This window comes from Sparus aurata, chromosome 2 (assembly GCF_900880675.1).
Source record: "Sparus aurata chromosome 2, fSpaAur1.1, whole genome shotgun sequence".
Lineage (NCBI taxonomy): Eukaryota > Metazoa > Chordata > Actinopteri > Spariformes > Sparidae > Sparus > Sparus aurata.
Genome location: NC_044188.1, coordinates 4,674,223 through 4,692,537, shown reverse-complemented (window position 1 = coordinate 4,692,537; position 18,315 = coordinate 4,674,223). Strand labels below are relative to the sequence as shown.

At 42.8% G+C, this 18,315-nt stretch overlaps 2 protein-coding genes across 4 annotated transcripts; both read left to right on the top strand.

The window, feature by feature from the left end:
- Positions 1–2,344: 2,344 nt before the first annotated feature.
- Positions 2,345–9,050, top strand: LOC115596455 (uncharacterized). Of its 3 annotated transcripts, XM_030441605.1 has the most exons (7): positions 2,345–3,299; positions 3,409–3,469; positions 3,825–3,925; positions 5,627–5,885; positions 6,930–6,963; positions 7,189–7,375; positions 8,167–9,050. In XM_030441605.1, the coding sequence occupies exons 3-7, from the start codon at positions 3,868–3,870 to the stop codon at positions 8,520–8,522; spliced, it is 894 nt and encodes a 297-aa protein (XP_030297465.1). In that variant the 5' UTR covers positions 2,345–3,299; positions 3,409–3,469; positions 3,825–3,867; the 3' UTR covers positions 8,523–9,050. The 3 variants fall into 3 exon arrangements, with proteins under 3 accessions (XP_030297465.1, XP_030297455.1, XP_030297447.1); XM_030441595.1 differs by having other exon boundaries at positions 2,345–3,469; XM_030441587.1 differs by having other exon boundaries at positions 2,345–3,925.
- A 2,814-nt stretch (positions 9,051–11,864) lies between these two features.
- Positions 11,865–15,379, top strand: LOC115571426 (cytochrome P450 2F2-like). Its single transcript, XM_030400847.1, has 6 exons — positions 11,865–12,059; positions 12,289–12,465; positions 13,641–13,782; positions 13,879–14,066; positions 14,284–14,425; positions 14,640–15,379. The coding sequence occupies exons 1-6, from the start codon at positions 11,865–11,867 to the stop codon at positions 14,819–14,821; spliced, it is 1,026 nt and encodes a 341-aa protein (XP_030256707.1). The 3' UTR covers positions 14,822–15,379.
- Positions 15,380–18,315: the final 2,936 nt, after the last annotated feature.

The following is an 18,315-nucleotide window of genomic DNA, read 5'->3' as shown; positions in this document are numbered from 1 at the left end:
TCTATCTGTTTTTATATGTGGGTATCTACTAACTTTATACTTGTTTATACTTGTTATTCATGATGTCTTGATGCTTGACATTCTTACATTTGTATTATGTGTTTTACAGGTTTAACAACATGTTCAGGGTTAAAAGGCACTTTCACAGTTCAGCTGATTAACGTGTGTCGTTCACGGGGAAAGATCGAGTTAAGAAGATTAAACGAGTAAAAGTCAGGTGGCTTTTCAACTTCATGAAAGGATTTGCTTTAATAACTCAGTTAAAAACCTTAAAAACTTAAAACCTTCTGCCCCACAGTGGATTCTATTAACCTGTTAACAGTTTAAAATGTTTCAACCTTAATTTAACATGACATTTTAATATCTTTATTACAACAACAACAACAGGATAAAGCCTTTTGATGGAGGCTGGGGAAAAAAGGAAAGTGACCAAAAAAATGTATTTTATCGCTCCTCATAAGCAGGATTATGTCATCACAATGTCTGGGAATTTGTTTGAACGTACCGCTTCAGCCAAAACAGACCGAAGCGTCAGCTGTAGTGTAAATAAAAGCTGCTGTGCCTGCATGATTCCCATCAGATGTGGGGCGCAGAGCAGCAGTGCGGGTTCATGTCGTGTTGTTGCAGACTGTGATGTCTGAGGTGACTGCGTCTGTTTGGACAGAGCAGGTGACGGCGGCGCTCGGTGCCTGGGACAACGCTCTGCAGAGTTCACATACCATTCATGAATAATTGATTTGCTGCGTAGATTCCTGTTTTTTTCTCTTTTCCCATGAAAATGATGGGATGGGAGGTGCTGGGACTCAGGTTGCAAAAGAACCTGGGTCCCACTGGCCCTTTAAGAGTGGCTCTCTGGACAGTGTTGTGTTCCCAGGGTCTTTAATGGAGACAGAGAGGGATTGAGAAAGACCCCATTGTATATGCTCCCTTTTCAATAGGAGCTTGAGCAATGGTGCTCTCACTGCTCCCAGATAGAAGCACAGAGAGGGAGAGGGAGGCAAGGGAGGGAGGAGGGTCACCGAGGGGGTCCTGTACAAGAAAGAGGGGTGTTCTGCTCAAAAACACAAAGTTTCAGGGCTTGAGACGACTGGAAGGAGCGACTGTTTGGGGTTTTTTGGGGGGGGATGGGCTTCAAGCTCTGCACATCTCAGTGTTTAAGTTGAGGCCACACTGAAATCCTGCAAACATGATTCACCAAAATTGCAAGACTTAAAGACTTTGGGGGAATTTTTGCATGAAGCTAAAAGTGGATTAAGGGAGTCGAGGGTGCACGCTTCAGTTATAAAACCACATGTATCAACAAAACATTTAAATGACCACCAGTTTCTTATTTTCCCTAACAGTTTAAAAATCCGAGTCAGTCAGTCTGCTGGTTTTAAAGGGGAGTCTCTCTTGGCTGCGAGACATGGGAAACACCGTCCTCCTGCACTCCCAGCTGAAGGGCCACCCGGGGATGCTAACAATGAGCTAACCTCTTCTTGCTCTTCTTCTTCTTCTTCATCTTCTTACTGCAGACTGGATGCAGCCAGACAGATCACTTCCCCCAACCTGTTGATTCATCACAGAGACTCTGGTGACACGTGACATCTGAAAGTTCAGACTCTTCTGCCTCCTGCTGGTGACAAAGTCCTCTTACTGCACATCTCACTGAAATCAGAAAATAGAACTTTTAGCTACCAGAATAGAAAGACAGTGACACTGGGGACAAACTCCACAGTCTTTGTTCTGAGGGGAGACTGTGGAAGTTAAGATGAAGCTAATATGAATGTTTTTAGTTTGAAGTTTCCTTTTTTTGCATCCATAAACAGAGTTTCCTTGCAGTGTAATGAAAGAGGAACAAAAACACTCCACTAAAGCTTCATATGATCTTCTTACACTTACACTTACATTACAATGGAAACCTGTAGACATGTTCTTTATTACTTTTACTTCAGGTACGTTGATATATTATATAAGCAGACCTTCAGTCCAACATCTTCTCATGATGTTGTTAAAGTAAAAGTGTATCTGACTCACCACGCTCAGTTTTAAAACAAACATTTAAATCCTTTATGACATTGATCTGAAAACATGAAATATATTTCATATATTTCATGTTTTACTTCATTGGTTTCACTGATTTGTGAATACTTATTCTGAATATGATTCCAGCAACATGTTTTCGAACCTTGGAAGGCTCGGTCACTCAGAATCACGTCATTGGATAAAGGATATTACTGCATGGGAATCAGGGCTGTAGAGAAATAAATATAGGTTTCTTGTGCAACATCAATCATTACACAGAAAGATCAGTATGGATATATATATATATATATTTTGAAGACTTCTTATTGTCACTTTTATCCAGAAACAACGCCCAACACAATTCAGTGCCCTCAGTATGTTGTCCTCTAAGTAAAAACTACCAAAAAGCAACCAAAAATGAACTATTTATATTAATTTATAATTTATTTCTATGTATCTGAAGACTGCTTAGTATTCCTAACCAGTAACAGTGATACGGTCGAGCAGATACTGAATGAGCCTTCGCTCGAGTCCTGATTTTGAACATCTGCTTTCTTTTATACATTTATAGAGTTAATGAAAATCCACTCCACAGCGCAGATCTGTCCGATGGGAAAATAACACTCACTGTAATCATAAGAGCCTGTTTTTTCCATCAACACTTGCCTTTTTTTTAATGACTATCTGTTAATGATTAGCCAATTTTTTTTACAGGGGATAAAAACTCCCAGAGTCGCTGAAAACAGAAACAGGCTTCAAACAAACACAGTTCTGGCGTGCTGCTGGTGTCATGCGGTTCATTTCACATCGTTTCTCGCTGACTGATATTAATCTGTGGGGTTTAATTTAAAATGTTTGTGAGTTCTATGCAGATTATTTCATTCTTCTGTTTGAAGATTTTCCATGATTGTGCTCCTTTCCGTCGTTGTTCAGCTGTTGCTTGAAAAATTAGACATTTTCAGTGAATGAGATATATTTTGAGTAGAATTAAATAAAAATGCACTTCACAGGACTTTAACTCAAACAGTGGATAAATCAAATGTAGGTTTTGTTTTCTCCTTCAGGCTGCCACCAGCTTCCATCCCATTTATTCGTGAAACATAGGACGTGTTTGATTGCGTTGTGACGCTGTCTGTCTCTCCTAGATCGCTGCTGTTACATAATGTTTTTCTAACTGTGATGGGAAAGCACAAGCTGATTCGACGATTGTCGTTTTAATCCCACCGAGATATATGACAATGAAAGAACAGTTAATATCTTGAAAGTTATTGCTTGGAGCGAGCCACGTATCCCAGGTCCGGGCAGATTAAATCAAATCTTGGTTGGGCCTATCTGCGGCGCGGCAACAACAAGCCTCCAGCTGTGCAAGAATATTAATCCCTCTGTTTTAATCTGCCCAAGCAGGACGTGATCCAAGCCCTGGTTCGGAGGCCATCCAAGGGCGCAGAGGTACACTGGGAAACAGGTTTGATGACAGTTTAATGATAAGCTATTATGAATCACCCATATGTTGTGCGCAGGACAACAGATAGATAGCTGAAATCTGTCTGCTCCAGAGAGAGGAGCAGTGTGGGGGTCCAACGTGACATCTGGTGACGGCTGCCATGGAAACGATAGCATCTTTCTGGTGGGATTTATCCACTGCTATTATGATTATTTGGGCCTTATGATGTTTATGTGTGCGTAAGTAGGGACGGCTCCAATTCTGCTCAAAACAGCACGGGTTTAAGGAAGGAAGGCCTACATAGTGGGGATTATTCTCCCTCTCTCTCGCTCTCTCTTTCTCTCTCTCGGTCGCTCTCTCTTACTCCGTTTTCCAGCATCGCTCGCTCTCTGCCTCTCACTTCAGTCCCTGTCGCTGCGATGACCACAGCAGGCATGAGCACAGCAGGCGTTCACCGAGGCTTCCTCAGGAAATACGGTAGGCCGACTTCCATTCCTTCATCTACGTGCACCTCTCTGCCTTCGTGTAATGAGTGATGGACTGTGTTTATTTGCCTGGTTGTTGTTTTTGTTTGCACTCAATCTATATAGGTCATTCTATTTCAGTGAATTCACCTGACCCTATTCCCTGTTAACCTGTGGTTCGCTGCAGTTTGTACTCGACACTTGACACCATGTCTGCAGTGCTGTCTTTTTCACGTCAGCTTGTCCAGGATTGAACTTTTGAATACTCAGCAGAGCTCGTTAGGCTGCTGATTTTACAGTGAACGAGGAGGATGGTGTCTCAGATCAGCACTCCAGCTCTCCAGATGAGTTATATGAATCTGAGAGTCACTTTGTGTGATAATAATAACTCCCAGATGTGTTTTTATAGAACGATGAGATGTTCGCTTCAAAAGCCAAGACACGATACAGGACTCAGCCAATGTTTTCATGTCTTTGTGCTTAGTTTACATCTGTTTTATATCCACTCAATTTGATAATGGCGTCATGATGGCTCAGGGGACTGATGCTGAAGATACTGTACTGTTAATATTCTTTATTATCTATCTATCTATCTATCTATCTATCTATCTATCTATCTATCTATCTATCTATCTATCTATCTATCTATCTATCTATCCATCCATCCATCTGTCTTTGGCTAAATCCACCTGTAATCCTCTGTATGGAGAAATAGAGCAGGTCTTCCACATCCATCAACATGTGCTCTCCATCTATTATCATTATTACACAATGGACGGCAGTCTGGGACACTTACAGTCTGACACCATCATGTGCGTCCCGACCTGAAAACTAAAGAAAAGCATCTCATTTTCATTTCTAAGGGTTAAAGGTTCTCTTTAACAGATACACACTCACACTCAAACCCCTTTTGCAATAAGAAGAGTTGATTAAAAGTGCATTATTTCCTATAGGGTTCCCCTCAATGTCTGTACAGAGAGATACACATTATCATTATTTCCATGAAGCTTTCACACTTTGATGCTGAGGGTGGTAAACATAGCTCTAGACAGAAATAGCTCAATACAATATATTTCACATGGCAGTCCTTTTTTCATGCTGAACAAAAAGGAACGACACCAAAGGACGATAATTAAAGGGGTCCAAAAAATGACAAACTCTCCACTATAACACCTGTAAACTTGGCAGTAATTCTAAATATTGATAGATTAGATAAAGCCAGCAGATCTATGAATGTATGTGTTGCTCAATCAGTTAGTTCACCACTTTGGTCCAGACTGAAATACCTGCAGCACTTCGTTTAGACATCCATTGTCAAAATGTCTATTTATCTGATAGCTGACATTTCCATCAGCCTAAGACGTACTTTGTAGTAATTGCGAGTGCTGGTTCTAACATCAGCATGGCAGCATTCTCATTGTTTGCACATATGGAAATTCTATTCCCCATGTGAAGAAAAGTAAATTGCATATAATCATACGTGATACACATGTGACTTTATAAATATGTCATGTAGAAATGTTTTTTACTTCCATTTAAACACTTTATAAATCTCTCCTGTCCAGTTTATCACATCTATTTTCATTCATAGTAAATTTAAACCTGTGTGACTCTTACCATAAATCAGCAAAAATGACAAAAAAAGCACAAAAAAAATTTAAAAAATGACCTGACCTAAAGTACATTACTCACTCTGTTTCTTCCTCTGCTGCAGGGGGCTTCATGTTTAAGCAGTGGAAGGAGAGGTACCTTGTACTCACCATGGAGGGGAGCCTGCTGGTGTGCCGCGACGCAGAGTCTCCACCTGACCAGGTGGTGGCGCTACAAACCAACTGTGAGTCGATTGCAGAGGGACCTGCAATTCTTGACCTGCCCAAGTTGCCTCCAGGGGGCAGGAGGGACTGCTGCTTCGCCCTCATCCTGCCCCAGAACAAGTTCCTGCTGCTCCTCACTGACAATCCCGATGACTGCAAGTGAGTCCCCCCTCCTCCCACACACACACACACACACACACACACGCACTGAAATTCAAAAGTCCTTTGTCCCAGTCATTATCAGTTGTGTACTGCACCTGCTGACATATTGACACATATAGGTAGATATATAACTTTATTAATCCCAGAGGGGAAATTGGGTCATAGTGTACATTCAGTGCAAATGCAATAAAAATATAAGGGCAAATGTAGAAGCAATAAGAAACAATAAAGTATTTTATAATTTCTTTCCCACTGCCATCCGACTCATAAACAGCAGACAGGAGTTTAATCTACCTCAGAGCTCTCCCGACTGTTTTGCACAGATTTCAGATTTGCACTGTTTTATTATTATTAATTATTCATCACTATATTGCTGCTCTGTCCTATTTATCACATGTGTCATTTGTAAAAGTGCTTTAAAGGTGCTTTACTTTGTATATTGTATATTTCAGTTGTATATATTTCTTTATTACACTGCTGGCATTCTGTAGACAGCAAAGGAAGAATTTTATTGCATAATTGAGAACATTTTTCTTTACTGTGCATATGACAATGAACACTTTGAATCTTGAATATGCAACAAAAACAATAGAATAAAATGTTCCTAACAATAGAATACTGTATTATACTATATATACTATGTAAAAATGTACTGCTTATCCACCCAAATCAGCGGATCTACGCAGGTTTCTTTAATGGGGGTCTACCCACTAAAAATCCCCTTTTGACCCCATCCCCACTTCCCCTAGGCAAAGCAGCCTGTCTATGTTTATTTATCTGAAGTGTCACGTTGTACGTCACCGATGTCACCGACGTTACATTTACGTCATGAATGCGCTGACAACAGCTGTAACGGAGGAGAAAACAACAATAGACCCTTTGTTAAAGAAGCATTTATAAAACGGGGGATACGTTTTTGCGAGCCCTCGTTTCATTGTCACAATTTGATCACATTCAATCCAAAAACATCTGGAAAGTCCTAACCATCTACCAAGTTGGATGTGGTTCAAGTATAATGACTCCTCATTTTATCTTTGACAGTTTGTGGCTGAACTTGATCAGGAAAGTGAGGGAGGTGAGTCATCAGTTTTGGCTTTTGTATATTCATGCTGATACTTCAGTCATCCCTGTTTTTTGTGTCTTCATTGAAGCAGCTCAACCCTCTTTTGTAGTTGTGTTTTCATACATACATTAATAAAAATATCTGAAAAGGGGAATTTCTTGTTTGTGTTTAACTATATGTGAGATTCTGTGTCACTGTTACTACATTATATGATCCTTTCCCCCTCTTATTTTCTAGGGCGTCATGTCCCCCCTCACCCCTCAGAGACGTTGCAGCATCACTCCCTGCATCACCGACAGAGAGCCCCTGCCCGACTCCTTCAGCGATAAAGACCCCGGGTCACCCAGGATTAGTGAGGGCACCCCTCCGTTGACTCGAGTCACTGAACGGGGAGGCTCCTTCAGAGACCGAGGCCAGAACCAAGGTGTGCTTTCAGCTCATCTGTCACTTAACAGATGTCATTTAGGTCTGGTTTGGCATCACAAGTCCTGTGATGCATTACAGAAAAGAAAATCTCTTTAGTATAGTTAACAATGAGCCAAAAAAAAGCCAGAAGCACCTCAAAGGTGGGGTGAATAACAATTTGAGTCAATATTATTATCAAAAATATTACTTTCTGAAGCTTCAAACAATGAATGCCATTGCAAGCTGGCTCCTCATTCACTTTTGATAAGCTTAAACATGCATGTGTGAAATTTTAAACATTACTACAATACGTATTATGTTGTTACATATATACAAACTGACTTTCATGTCACAAGTAGGAGGAGGAGATGGTGGTGGTGACATGACACCTAGGTGAGAGACCACCATTGTTCCAACTGACAAAAAAGCGTAATTTTGGTGACCGTCTAAACATTTTGCAGCCAACTTTGTGGTGACAAAACCAGATATTTTTAAACCAAAACATAATCTTTATCTAACCCTGAACAATTGGCTTTTAAACAGACTTTAAGTGTTTTCAGAAATGGACAATACCCAACATTTCTTCTGGCAGTTTGGTCAATTTACTGCTACTTGATCCCACACACATCCAGGAATCTTATAAGACTGATGGATTTGAAGCAACAGTGCTGGTTAAAGACAGGGAAAAAACCCCAAACAACACATAAACATAATAAAACATTTTGCTAACTTGTCAACTTTCCCCCCTAGTTTGGTGTATTTAAAGAAATCAACCATTTTATTAACATTATTTTTTATATTGCTCCTCAGCGAGTGCCCACCGGCGTTCTCTGCGTGGTGTTCCTGTGGCCCCGCCTCATCGTGTTTCGGATTGTCTTCGCCACGGCAACAGCAGCGATGCCCGGGCAGTGAGGGCGGTGTGCCTGCTGATGGGAGGGGCAGCGGCCTCCTCTGCTCTGGGCTACCTCAACTCCTGCTCCCCCTCCTCTCCTCTCGCCAGCAGAGGCCCAGAGATGGACCACGGTGCAGGCGGCTTCTCCGAGCTTTCTGCAGGAGGTTCCTTCCACGCCTGCAGCCAAGACGTCGACTCCCCACACTTCAACAGCTTCGACTTTGAAGGAGACTCCGACTTTGATGCATTCGACTGTGGAGGCTTTGCTTTTTAGTGTTGACTGGAAAGGGAGGGAATGTGTCTAAAAGGCCCACTGCTAGTTTTCCTTTATTAAAAAGGGCATTGTTATTAATTAACCACTCAGTTTAATTATCTATATGTCTAATTTATAAATTAATGAAGGTGTTCTTCCTGGCTTTACGCCCGTGCTCCTCAGGTAAATCATTCATGATTTTGACTCCTCTGAAAACTGTCTGTCTGTGTTGTATCAGTCTTTCCGTGCCACAGGACGGCTCGAGGTTAAGCAGTATAATATTCCAGACAGCCATGCAGACGTTTATGAGGACATTTTAATCTCATTTGTTTCTGCATTGTCCGTCTCACCACTAAGTTCATTTTATACTTTTTTAAAAACATTTTACCTCTGTGGATATTTTCTCCTTATCTGCATTCTCTCCATTTCATTCGCACAATTTCCTTTTTCGTCATGCTTTCTGAAATCACCCACCATCTGCATGTTCTCTTAACTTATAAGAAATGCAGTCCAAAGGTGAACTCCAAATAAATCCTGCTGTCAACATGCTGTGTGTCTTTCTCTCTGCGTCCATCTGCTGTTTGTTGGCTGCTGTGGAGCGTGAGCACCGACTGGAAGGAAAGCTCGATGGAACGACTGCTGTGAGATTCTTGCTGGATTCAAGTGATCATAAAAGCATCAATAAAGAGACATTTTTATTTTTCACACAGATGAAAATAAATCATTGACATCCCAGAGAATATTTCCTAACCAAAAAAAATCTTTCAGCTTCATAGTCGTTTTTGGTAATCAAACATCAACGGTGTTTATCACATCATCCCTCGATGTCTATATGTTAAGTAGACTTAGACTTCTCTTTATTGATCCTTTTGGGATGACTCCCGCAAGGAAATTGAATTTCCAGCAGCTTACAAGTAGAAAAAAGAGAGGTATAAAAATACAGTATAAATAAACAATAAACTCTTAGAATAAACAGCAAACAATAAACTCTTAGCTATATATATTATATATATATATATATATATATATATATATATATATATATATATATATATATATATATATATATATATATATATGGACTATATGGCATTGTGTTTTTATACAGTGGATAAATGACATTAGCAGAAATTAGCAGTTAAATTAAATTTAATTATTGCACTTAAGTGGTGGATCAAGTTATTGCACAAAGAGTGTGCAGGTATGTATGAGTAGATTTATTAATTGCACAGCACTAAATCACAACACACCCTAGCCCCACCCATCATCATCGACGGATTCCCTGTACCCTTCTCCCCACAAGTCAAGAGCCTCGGCGTCATTCTGGACAGCACCCTCTCATTTGCACCCCACATCAAAAACATCACCCGGACTGCCTTCTTCCACCTCCGAAATATCTCCAGACTCCGCCCATCACTGTCCCAGTCCAGCACCGAAATCCTGGTTCATTCATTTGTCACTTCCTGCATCGATTACTGCAGTGCCCTCCTCACTGGACTCCCCACCAAACTCATCAACAGACTGCAAATCATCCAGAACTCAGCCGCCCGGATTATCACCCGCACCAAATCATCTGACCACATCACCCCTATTCTCATCCAACTTCACTGGCTCCCTGTACAATACCGCATCCACTACAAAAACCTCCTCCTCACATACAAAGCTCTCCACCATCTAGCCCCCACCTACCTCTGCAACCTCCTCCACGAATACAGCCCCTCTCGCACCCTCCGCTCAACCTCTGCTGGACTGCTAACCATCCCAACACCACGCCTCAGTACCATGGGTGCCCGAGCCTTCAGCTGCTCGGCACCCAGACTATGGAACTCTCTCCCCCCACACATAAGACAGTCAGACTCCATCACAACATTCAAATCCAAACTCAAAACCCACCTGTTCAAACTGGGATACTCACTCTGACTGGTCACTGTGCACTACACTTTTCTTTTCCTTTTTATGTCAATGTTTGTTTTTAATATTCTGTGATATTATGTGGTGATATTACTCTGTGATTTTATGCTTTTATCCTATGTAAGGTTACCTTGGGTGACTTGAAAGGCGCCATCAAACAAATAAAATGTATTATTATTATTATTATTATTATTATTATTATTTATTTTAAGGAAATTAGCAAAAGCATGTTCAAATTTAAAGAATTCACATCTGAACTGATGCAAAATGCCATTCTGCTTTCGACTTTGCATGAGAAAAAATGGAAAATTGGAAATGCTTACGCACTGAGGACTATTTAAAAAAGAAAATGTAACAAAGGTTGTGCTCAAATCCCTAATCAATGGAATCTGTGTTTTCTCTCCAGTCCTTTTTTTTCTCTGTATCTTAATGGCTTCCTACACAGAGTGTGTGTACAAAGGGCAACCATGTCTAGCTGTGGTTGTTGACCTATCTGAAGATCTGCAAAAATCTAAGAGTAGTATAAGTGGATTGAGGAGCAAACAAATGAAGGAGCACATACATTCAAATGTGTTTTTTTTCCAAACAGATTTGATAAGAAATGAGATGGAAAATTCAGCCAAAAAGAGGACAATTAAACTTCACATCCCAAACAAGTACAAGCAAAATCTCAAACATCTTAAAAAGGAATACATTTCATGTAGGAGCTTTCAAGTTAGACACACATGCATCTACTGAATAAGTAAGATGGAAGATGGACGGATGAAGCAATAGGTATGCAGAGTGTGAAAGCTTTTTTAATTGCTCAGCACAAATCAGCCTATTGAGAGGAAGATTCAGATGATCTATAACAATAATCAGGTCAGGGTGCACTGAGATAAACAGGAGGGTCACATGACTCACCTGTAGCCTACTGCAGAGCTCCTGCCAACTCCCTGTTAACTATAAACACAAATAATCTCATATCACAGAGTGAGAGTCAGTATGAAAGAGACCTGTATACCAGCGAAGAGCCCAGACATATAAAGAGCATTATGGACCTTTCTACCACACTGATCTTAGGAGGGCTAATCTTAGCTCTGCTGTGGTTGGTCAAGGTAAAAAACAGTAGGAAGTATCGTTTACCTCCAGGACCCACAGCACTTCCTCTCATAGGAAACCTGCCACAGCTGGTCAAAAATGCGCCTGTTGAAAGCGCTCTGAAGGTGAGCTGAGAAACGTTAACATTTTACACAAAATAAATTGTATTAAAATCAGGATAATTATTACCCTATCAAATCTCGTCTTTCTGTAGTTAAGCAAAACCTATGGTCCTGTGATGACTCTGTACCTGGGCTGGCAGCGGGTTGTTGTTCTGGTTGGATATGATGCAGTGAAGGAGGCTCTGGTGGACCAGGATCCAAATTCCAATAGTTAATGCACTTTTATTGTGCTCATTAGTACTTTTATTGGATGAGTCCCAGTGTGTTGTGCTCTCCTCTTTCAGCCAAACCATTTGACCCCACGTTTTTGTTGAGCTGCACCGTGTCCAACATCATCTGCTGCATGGTGTTTAGCCAGCGCTTCAGTTATGATGACAAGCAGTTCCTTCGCCTCCTCAACATCATTAATGACGTTATAAAGTTCAGTAGTGGCCCCATGGGTGAGGTGAGTGGAGGTGATAGCTGGAAAGTCAGAGGATGATGGTCTTCTGAAGAAATACAAATCCATGTTTTTTAAATCTGGTTTTCATGTGGTGTCCTTATATCATCTTCAAGAAATAATGTTTTTCTGAAAAAGACTTCGGGATGATGGCAGCAACAACACTTTTATTTACATTTTGATGTTACTCCCTGAGAAACAAAGCTGCAGTTTGCTCTGTGCCTTCCTTCCACAGATGTACAACATCTTTCCCTGGCTCTTAGAGCGTCTGCCTGGCCCACAGCATGCTCTTTTTGCCCAAATGAAGGAGTTGAGAGAGTTTGTTGAGAAGAAGGTCCAAGAGCACAAAGAGACACTGGACCCCAGCTCCCCGAGAGACTATATTGACTGCTTTCTTATTCGAATGCATCAGGTTGGAAAGAACTTCAGGATAATCTGTTTTGTTAAAGGGATATTCCGGTGTAAATTTAATCCATGATCTAACACACTGTGACACTGAGTAAGACCCCCCCCCCCCCTCGAGAGATCAAGTTTGCACACAGCTAGCTTATGTAGTTCTAGCAACCTCAGAAAAGACAGCACGATAAAAATACACTGCAGTCTATGCCTCCACCAAGAAACTGCCATCAAAAAGCTTCTCATAGCCACAAATAATGCTCAGAACAGCACCAAACTTCATCAACAGTACAAATAGGGTCCCGGCACATAGTTCGAGGCATCAAACATCTGCTAGCTTTGCCAGATTTCTATTGTAAAGTGAACATAACTCACCACTCCAGTAGCTTCCTCTTGTGGGGAAGCCCTGAGTTCTGTAGCTCAAGGATGAAAATGTATGATAATTGCTCCATGGAATTGCAATCTCAGTTCATATGTGTCTTGCCTACAAGTTTATAACAGTTATTATCGAGAGCAGACAGGGAAAAGAACTGATAATTGAGCATTTCTAACTACACTCAGTGATCGACTCGTCAGGCTTCCCCACAAGAGGAAGCTGCTGGAGTGTTGAGTTGTGTTCTCTTAACAATAGAAATCTGGCTAAGCTAGCAGATGTGTGATGCCTCGAACTATGTGCTGGGACCCTATTTGTACTGTGGCTGAAGTTTGGTTCGGTTCTGAGCATTATTTGTGGCTATGAGTGGCTTTTTGATGGCGGTTTTAATCTTGGAGGCATATACTGCAATGTATTGTTATCGTGGGGTCTTTTCTGAGGTTGCTAAAACTACGTAAGCTAGTGGTCGGCAAACTTAATCTCTTGAGGGGGGATCTTACTCTATGTCACTATGTGTTAGACCATGGATTAAATTTACGCCTGAATATCCCTTTAAGGGAACGCTCCCTCATCCTATGAGTTTCATGTTAAAACTCCTCTTTATCTGTTAAAATAACTTCTTTAGAATACCCGAGGATCTGAGAATTGTTGTCTTGATGTAGCTGTGACTGATTTTCAATAATGTTAATAATGACAATTCAAATAATGCAAAATTTAATTGCAAACAAAAGCCCAACATGTTCTCTGTCACCTGCTGACTAAAGTGTGTTTAAAGTTTTTCAATTTTGGTTCTGTCTTTTACGCCTCTGTTCTGTCAGGAAAAGGACGTCCCCACATCTGAGTTTCACTATGAAAACTTGGTCGCTACAGTGCTGAATCTGTTTCTGGCAGGAACAGAAACCACCAGCTCCACCATTAGATATGCCCTCAGTGTGCTGGTCAAACACCCCGACATACAGGGTAGGTCATCTTATTTTACCAGCTCTTACCACAAACTCCTACCTTGTAACATTTATAATTACAGAGTAAAAATACTTTTAACTTTGTCCTGTACAGAGAAAATGCAGAAGGAGATTGACACTGTGATTGCCCAAGACCGTTGTCCCACAATGGAGGACAGGAAGTCACTCCCCTTCACAGATGCAGTCATCCATGAGGTGCAGCGTTTTCTGGACCTCATCCCCTTCAGCCTCCCTCGTTATGCACTCCACGACATCTCTTTCAGGGGTTATACAATCCCCAAGGTATCCTCGATTCTACGGAGCCCCTAAAGTCCTGAAAGGGGATCATTTTCTATCTTGTGTACACAAGAAAATAAATTGTATGAACAAGATCTATATCTTGTGTGCCCAAGAGAATATCACTTTGCAGGAATTTAGGTGCTTTATACAATTCCACGTTACCATATCCATCAGAGAAAAAAATGCATTATGACTCTAACATGATATATCGTCTCAACAGGACACTGTGATTATTCCCTTGTTGCATTCAGTGCTGAAAGGGGAAAAGGAATGGGTGACTCCCTGGGCCTTCAACCCCCAGCACTTCTTGGACCAGAAAAACAACTTTAAGAAAAATCCTGCGTTCATGCCATTTGCTGCAGGTAAAACACAGTCCTCAGTCAGTTGATAAACCAGCAGTTAAAGGGTTAATCCACCAATTCTACACTTTAAAGTGTGTTTACAGATCTTGGGGAGTACTGCTGCATCTGTGAAAAAGTAGTAAAAAGCTTTTCCGTGCTGCCAGAGAAGCTGAATGTTGTCTGATAAATGGCCTCCAGTGATGTCACTAAGCAGTGACATTCTGTCTCTTCACAGGGAAAAGAGCCTGTGTTGGCGAGTCTCTGGCTCGAATGGAGCTTTTTATCTTCCTGGTGTCGCTGCTGCAGCACTTCACCTTTTCCTGCGCTGAAGGCCCTGACAGTATAAACCTCATTCCAGCGTTCAGCGGTTTTGCAAATGTACCTCGCTCCTACCAGATCATCACCACACCGCGGTGAAAAGAAGAACTCCACTCAGACACACTTATGTTTGACGTTTTCACAAGGATGACTACACAACATATGTTACTGTGATGAAGCAATGTCTGCTTGACAGCTTGTTATCTGGCTGATAGCAGTCAGGCTAAATGTTTTCTATTCTGTCCAACCCCAATTATCAGAATCAGAAATATTTAATTTGATCCCCGAGGGGAAATTGCTTGCGTTACAGCTGCTCCCATTCAAAGTCCAGAAATATGCAGAAAAAAATTAAAATAAATGATATTAATAATAAAAACTACATTTAAGCAAGAACAACAAAACACACAAATCTTATCTCAATCTAAACTTTATGAATCCTCTTGTCCTTTTGGTTTGGTTGTTTTTCCATAAATATCTTTCTTTTGTGTGACATTTAATAATTCCTTGATTCTAATGTTGATTTTGAATATGCTGCCTTACACAACAAAAGCCAAATGTATTACCGCTATTAATTGCATTGCTAAATTCCTGTAAAATATTAAATCCTGTTATACGAATGGCAATAAAACACTTCCTGTTGTGGAAGAATTCTGTATACATTGTTCCTCTGGGTGGTGTTTCTGTGGCCCCCCCCCCCCATCGTGGGACGGATTGTTTTTGCCATGGCAACAGCAGCGACGCCTGGGCAGTGAGGGCGGTGTGCCTGCTGATGGGAGGCGGCTCAACCGACACCAGTTCCTGTTCCTTGGTCCAGGCCCAGCCTGTCCCAGCACCTCGGTCGGAGGCCTGGCCGAGGCCTGTCCCAGCACCTTGGTCGGACGCATGGCCGAGTGCTGTCCCTGCCCCTCGGTCGGCGGCCCGGTTTCTGCCAGAGAGTTCGGGTTCCTGCCAGTGTCTCTCAGAGGAGGGGCAGAGGAGGGCGTTGGTTCCCACGCCGACACCTCCTAGTGAACCTCCCAGACAGCTCCCTGTGGTCCCCCGTCAGTCCCCAGGCCGACACCTCCGAGTGGTCACCATCAGCTCCCAGGCAGACACCTCCTGGTGGTCCCCGTCGGCCCCCTTGCTGACGGCTCCCTGTTGTCCTCTGTTGGCTCCCACACTGACACCTCCTGGTGAACGTCCGTTGGCTCCCGGGCCGACACCTCCAGGTGGTCCCCGTCGGCACCAATGCCGACTGCTCCCTGTGGTCCTCCGTCAGCCCCCTTGCCGACAGCTCCCTGTGGTCCTCCATAGGCTTCCTTGCCGACAACTCCCTGTGGTCCACTGTCGGTCCAGGAAGTTTTCCCAGTCTTAGCCATCGTCGATGGAGCCAGCCTCCAGAAGGTCTCAATCTTCGTCTATGCCGTCGGTTTCCAGAGGGGGTCCACCTTCACCACCGGCTTCCAGAGGGTCTCAGCCTTCATCTTTACCACCGGCTCCCAGTGGGTCTCAGACTTCGTCTTGGCCACCAGTCTCCAGTGGGTCCCAGCCCACGCCACTTCTGCCGGCTTCCAGTGGGTCCCTGCCTACGCCGCCGGCCTCCAGTAGGCTTCCGCCTTTGCCGCCAGCTTCCAGCCTGTCCCAGTCTTCGTCTTCACTGCTGGATTCTAGAGGGTCTCTGCCTTTGTCTTCATCACTGGCTCCCAGTGGATCCCAGGATACATCTTCGCCGCCATCAGCCTCCCAAGGGTTTCTGCCTTTGACCCCACTGTCAGCCTCCCGAGGGTCTCTGCCTTCGCCCCCACCATCGGCCTCCCGAGGGTCTCAGCCTTCTTCCCCGCCATCGGCCTCCTGAGGGTCTCAGCCCTCGCCTCCACCCTCCCAGCTTCATTTTGACTTTGGTGGAAGATCAGCCATTCTTTGCATCTCTGCAGACCTCCTCAGCTTCCTGCATTTCACACACTGCCAAATATAAGATGATACTACTCAGTTTATCCCTGGGATCCAGTAACCATTTGACCGTATTTCACTGACTGTAAGTTCCTTGCCTTGGTGCTTGACTTTCTCATGACAGTGCAATTATCAGTCAGGCGATGTGGTGATCATTTGGAATTATTGCAGGACGCTTGAATGAACTAGGAAGAGACAAGCGACACAAAGAGCCTTTCTGACTTCAGGGTCTCTGACTGATGGGGGCAAAATTTCCTTTACCCACAAAAATGTTGGTCCTGTGAGCCAGTCAGACAAAAGAAGCTTGCTTGCTGTTAAGCCTCTTGTTGAGTGATCTGTAGGGTTTTCAGCAGTTGAGATATATCTCCATTGTTTAGGAGTTGTGTGGAGATGGATCTTCCAAACTCTGTTGGCCACAAATGTCTGGAATCATCGTGCCTGGTTGTTAATGTATCCTAGAACCACTATGGAGTTGGTCCAGAATAACTCCATCGGCCGCCACACATTCAAGCGTCCCACTTACTGTAACTGAGACAACTGCTGCTCTTAGTTCTAATCTGGGAATGGTCATGACCTTGGTGGGAGAGGCATGATTTTCCCATGACAAGCACAGTGAACATGTCCATCCTCATTTCTGAGCCTCACATATGAACATTGGCCATATCCACTTGTGCTGGCATCAGAAAAATAAAATGGTGTTCTATTCTCTGTTGTGATAATCTTTCCAAATCCAGGGGGTGCATAACAGCGTTTAATGCTTACTTTCTCCAAGTTTACAAGATCATCCTTCCACTGCTCCCACCACGGCCAAAAACTTGAAGAACTCTCTTTTCAATCAGGAGGAATGGCGCAACAAGTCCCAACGGATCATACAAAGATGCAACTGTCGATAGAACACCACCACGAGTGGCTGGCTGGTCTTTGATGTTGATACTGAAACTGAAACTGTCAGTTTCAATATCCCATTGAATTCCTAGTGTTCTCTCTGATGGTGAGTCATTAAATTTGAGGTTGAGGTCTTTGAGTTGCACACTCCGATGATGGTACACTCTCCATGACAACCTTGCTGTTGGATATGAATTTGTGCAGAGGGAGGCCACCTTTGGCACAAAGTTAACATGCCACCTGAGCAAGCTGAATGGCATTTTCTACCTTGTCAACACTTGTCAATCAACAACATAGAAATTTCACATCATGTACTGTGACCCCAATGGGTAAATGAGCTTGAGCTCCTTAGCCAGATGCTGCAGTCCATAATTAGCACATCCAGAAGAAGACGCAGCGCCAAGCAGATTGACATTCATGTGGTATTCCTGTGGCTGGGCACTGATGTCTCCATCTTTCCACCGCAGAAAGCGCAAGTAGTCTCGATCTCTCTCATGTACCTGAAACTGATGAAACATCGAGAAGATGTCACATATCAGTGCAATGGGGTGTTGGCGGAAGCGTAAAAGGCTCCTGTCAAGCATTTTGTTAAATCTGGCCCTGAGAGAAGATGATCATTCAGGTTGATTCCCTTACATTTAGCAGAGCAGTCAAACACTACCCAGAGTTTTTCTGGTTTCCAAGGATGGAAGACGCCGTGATGAGGGATAGATAGATAGATAGATAGATAGAATATACCAGGATATACCATCTCTCTCCTTCAATTCCATCATCATTAA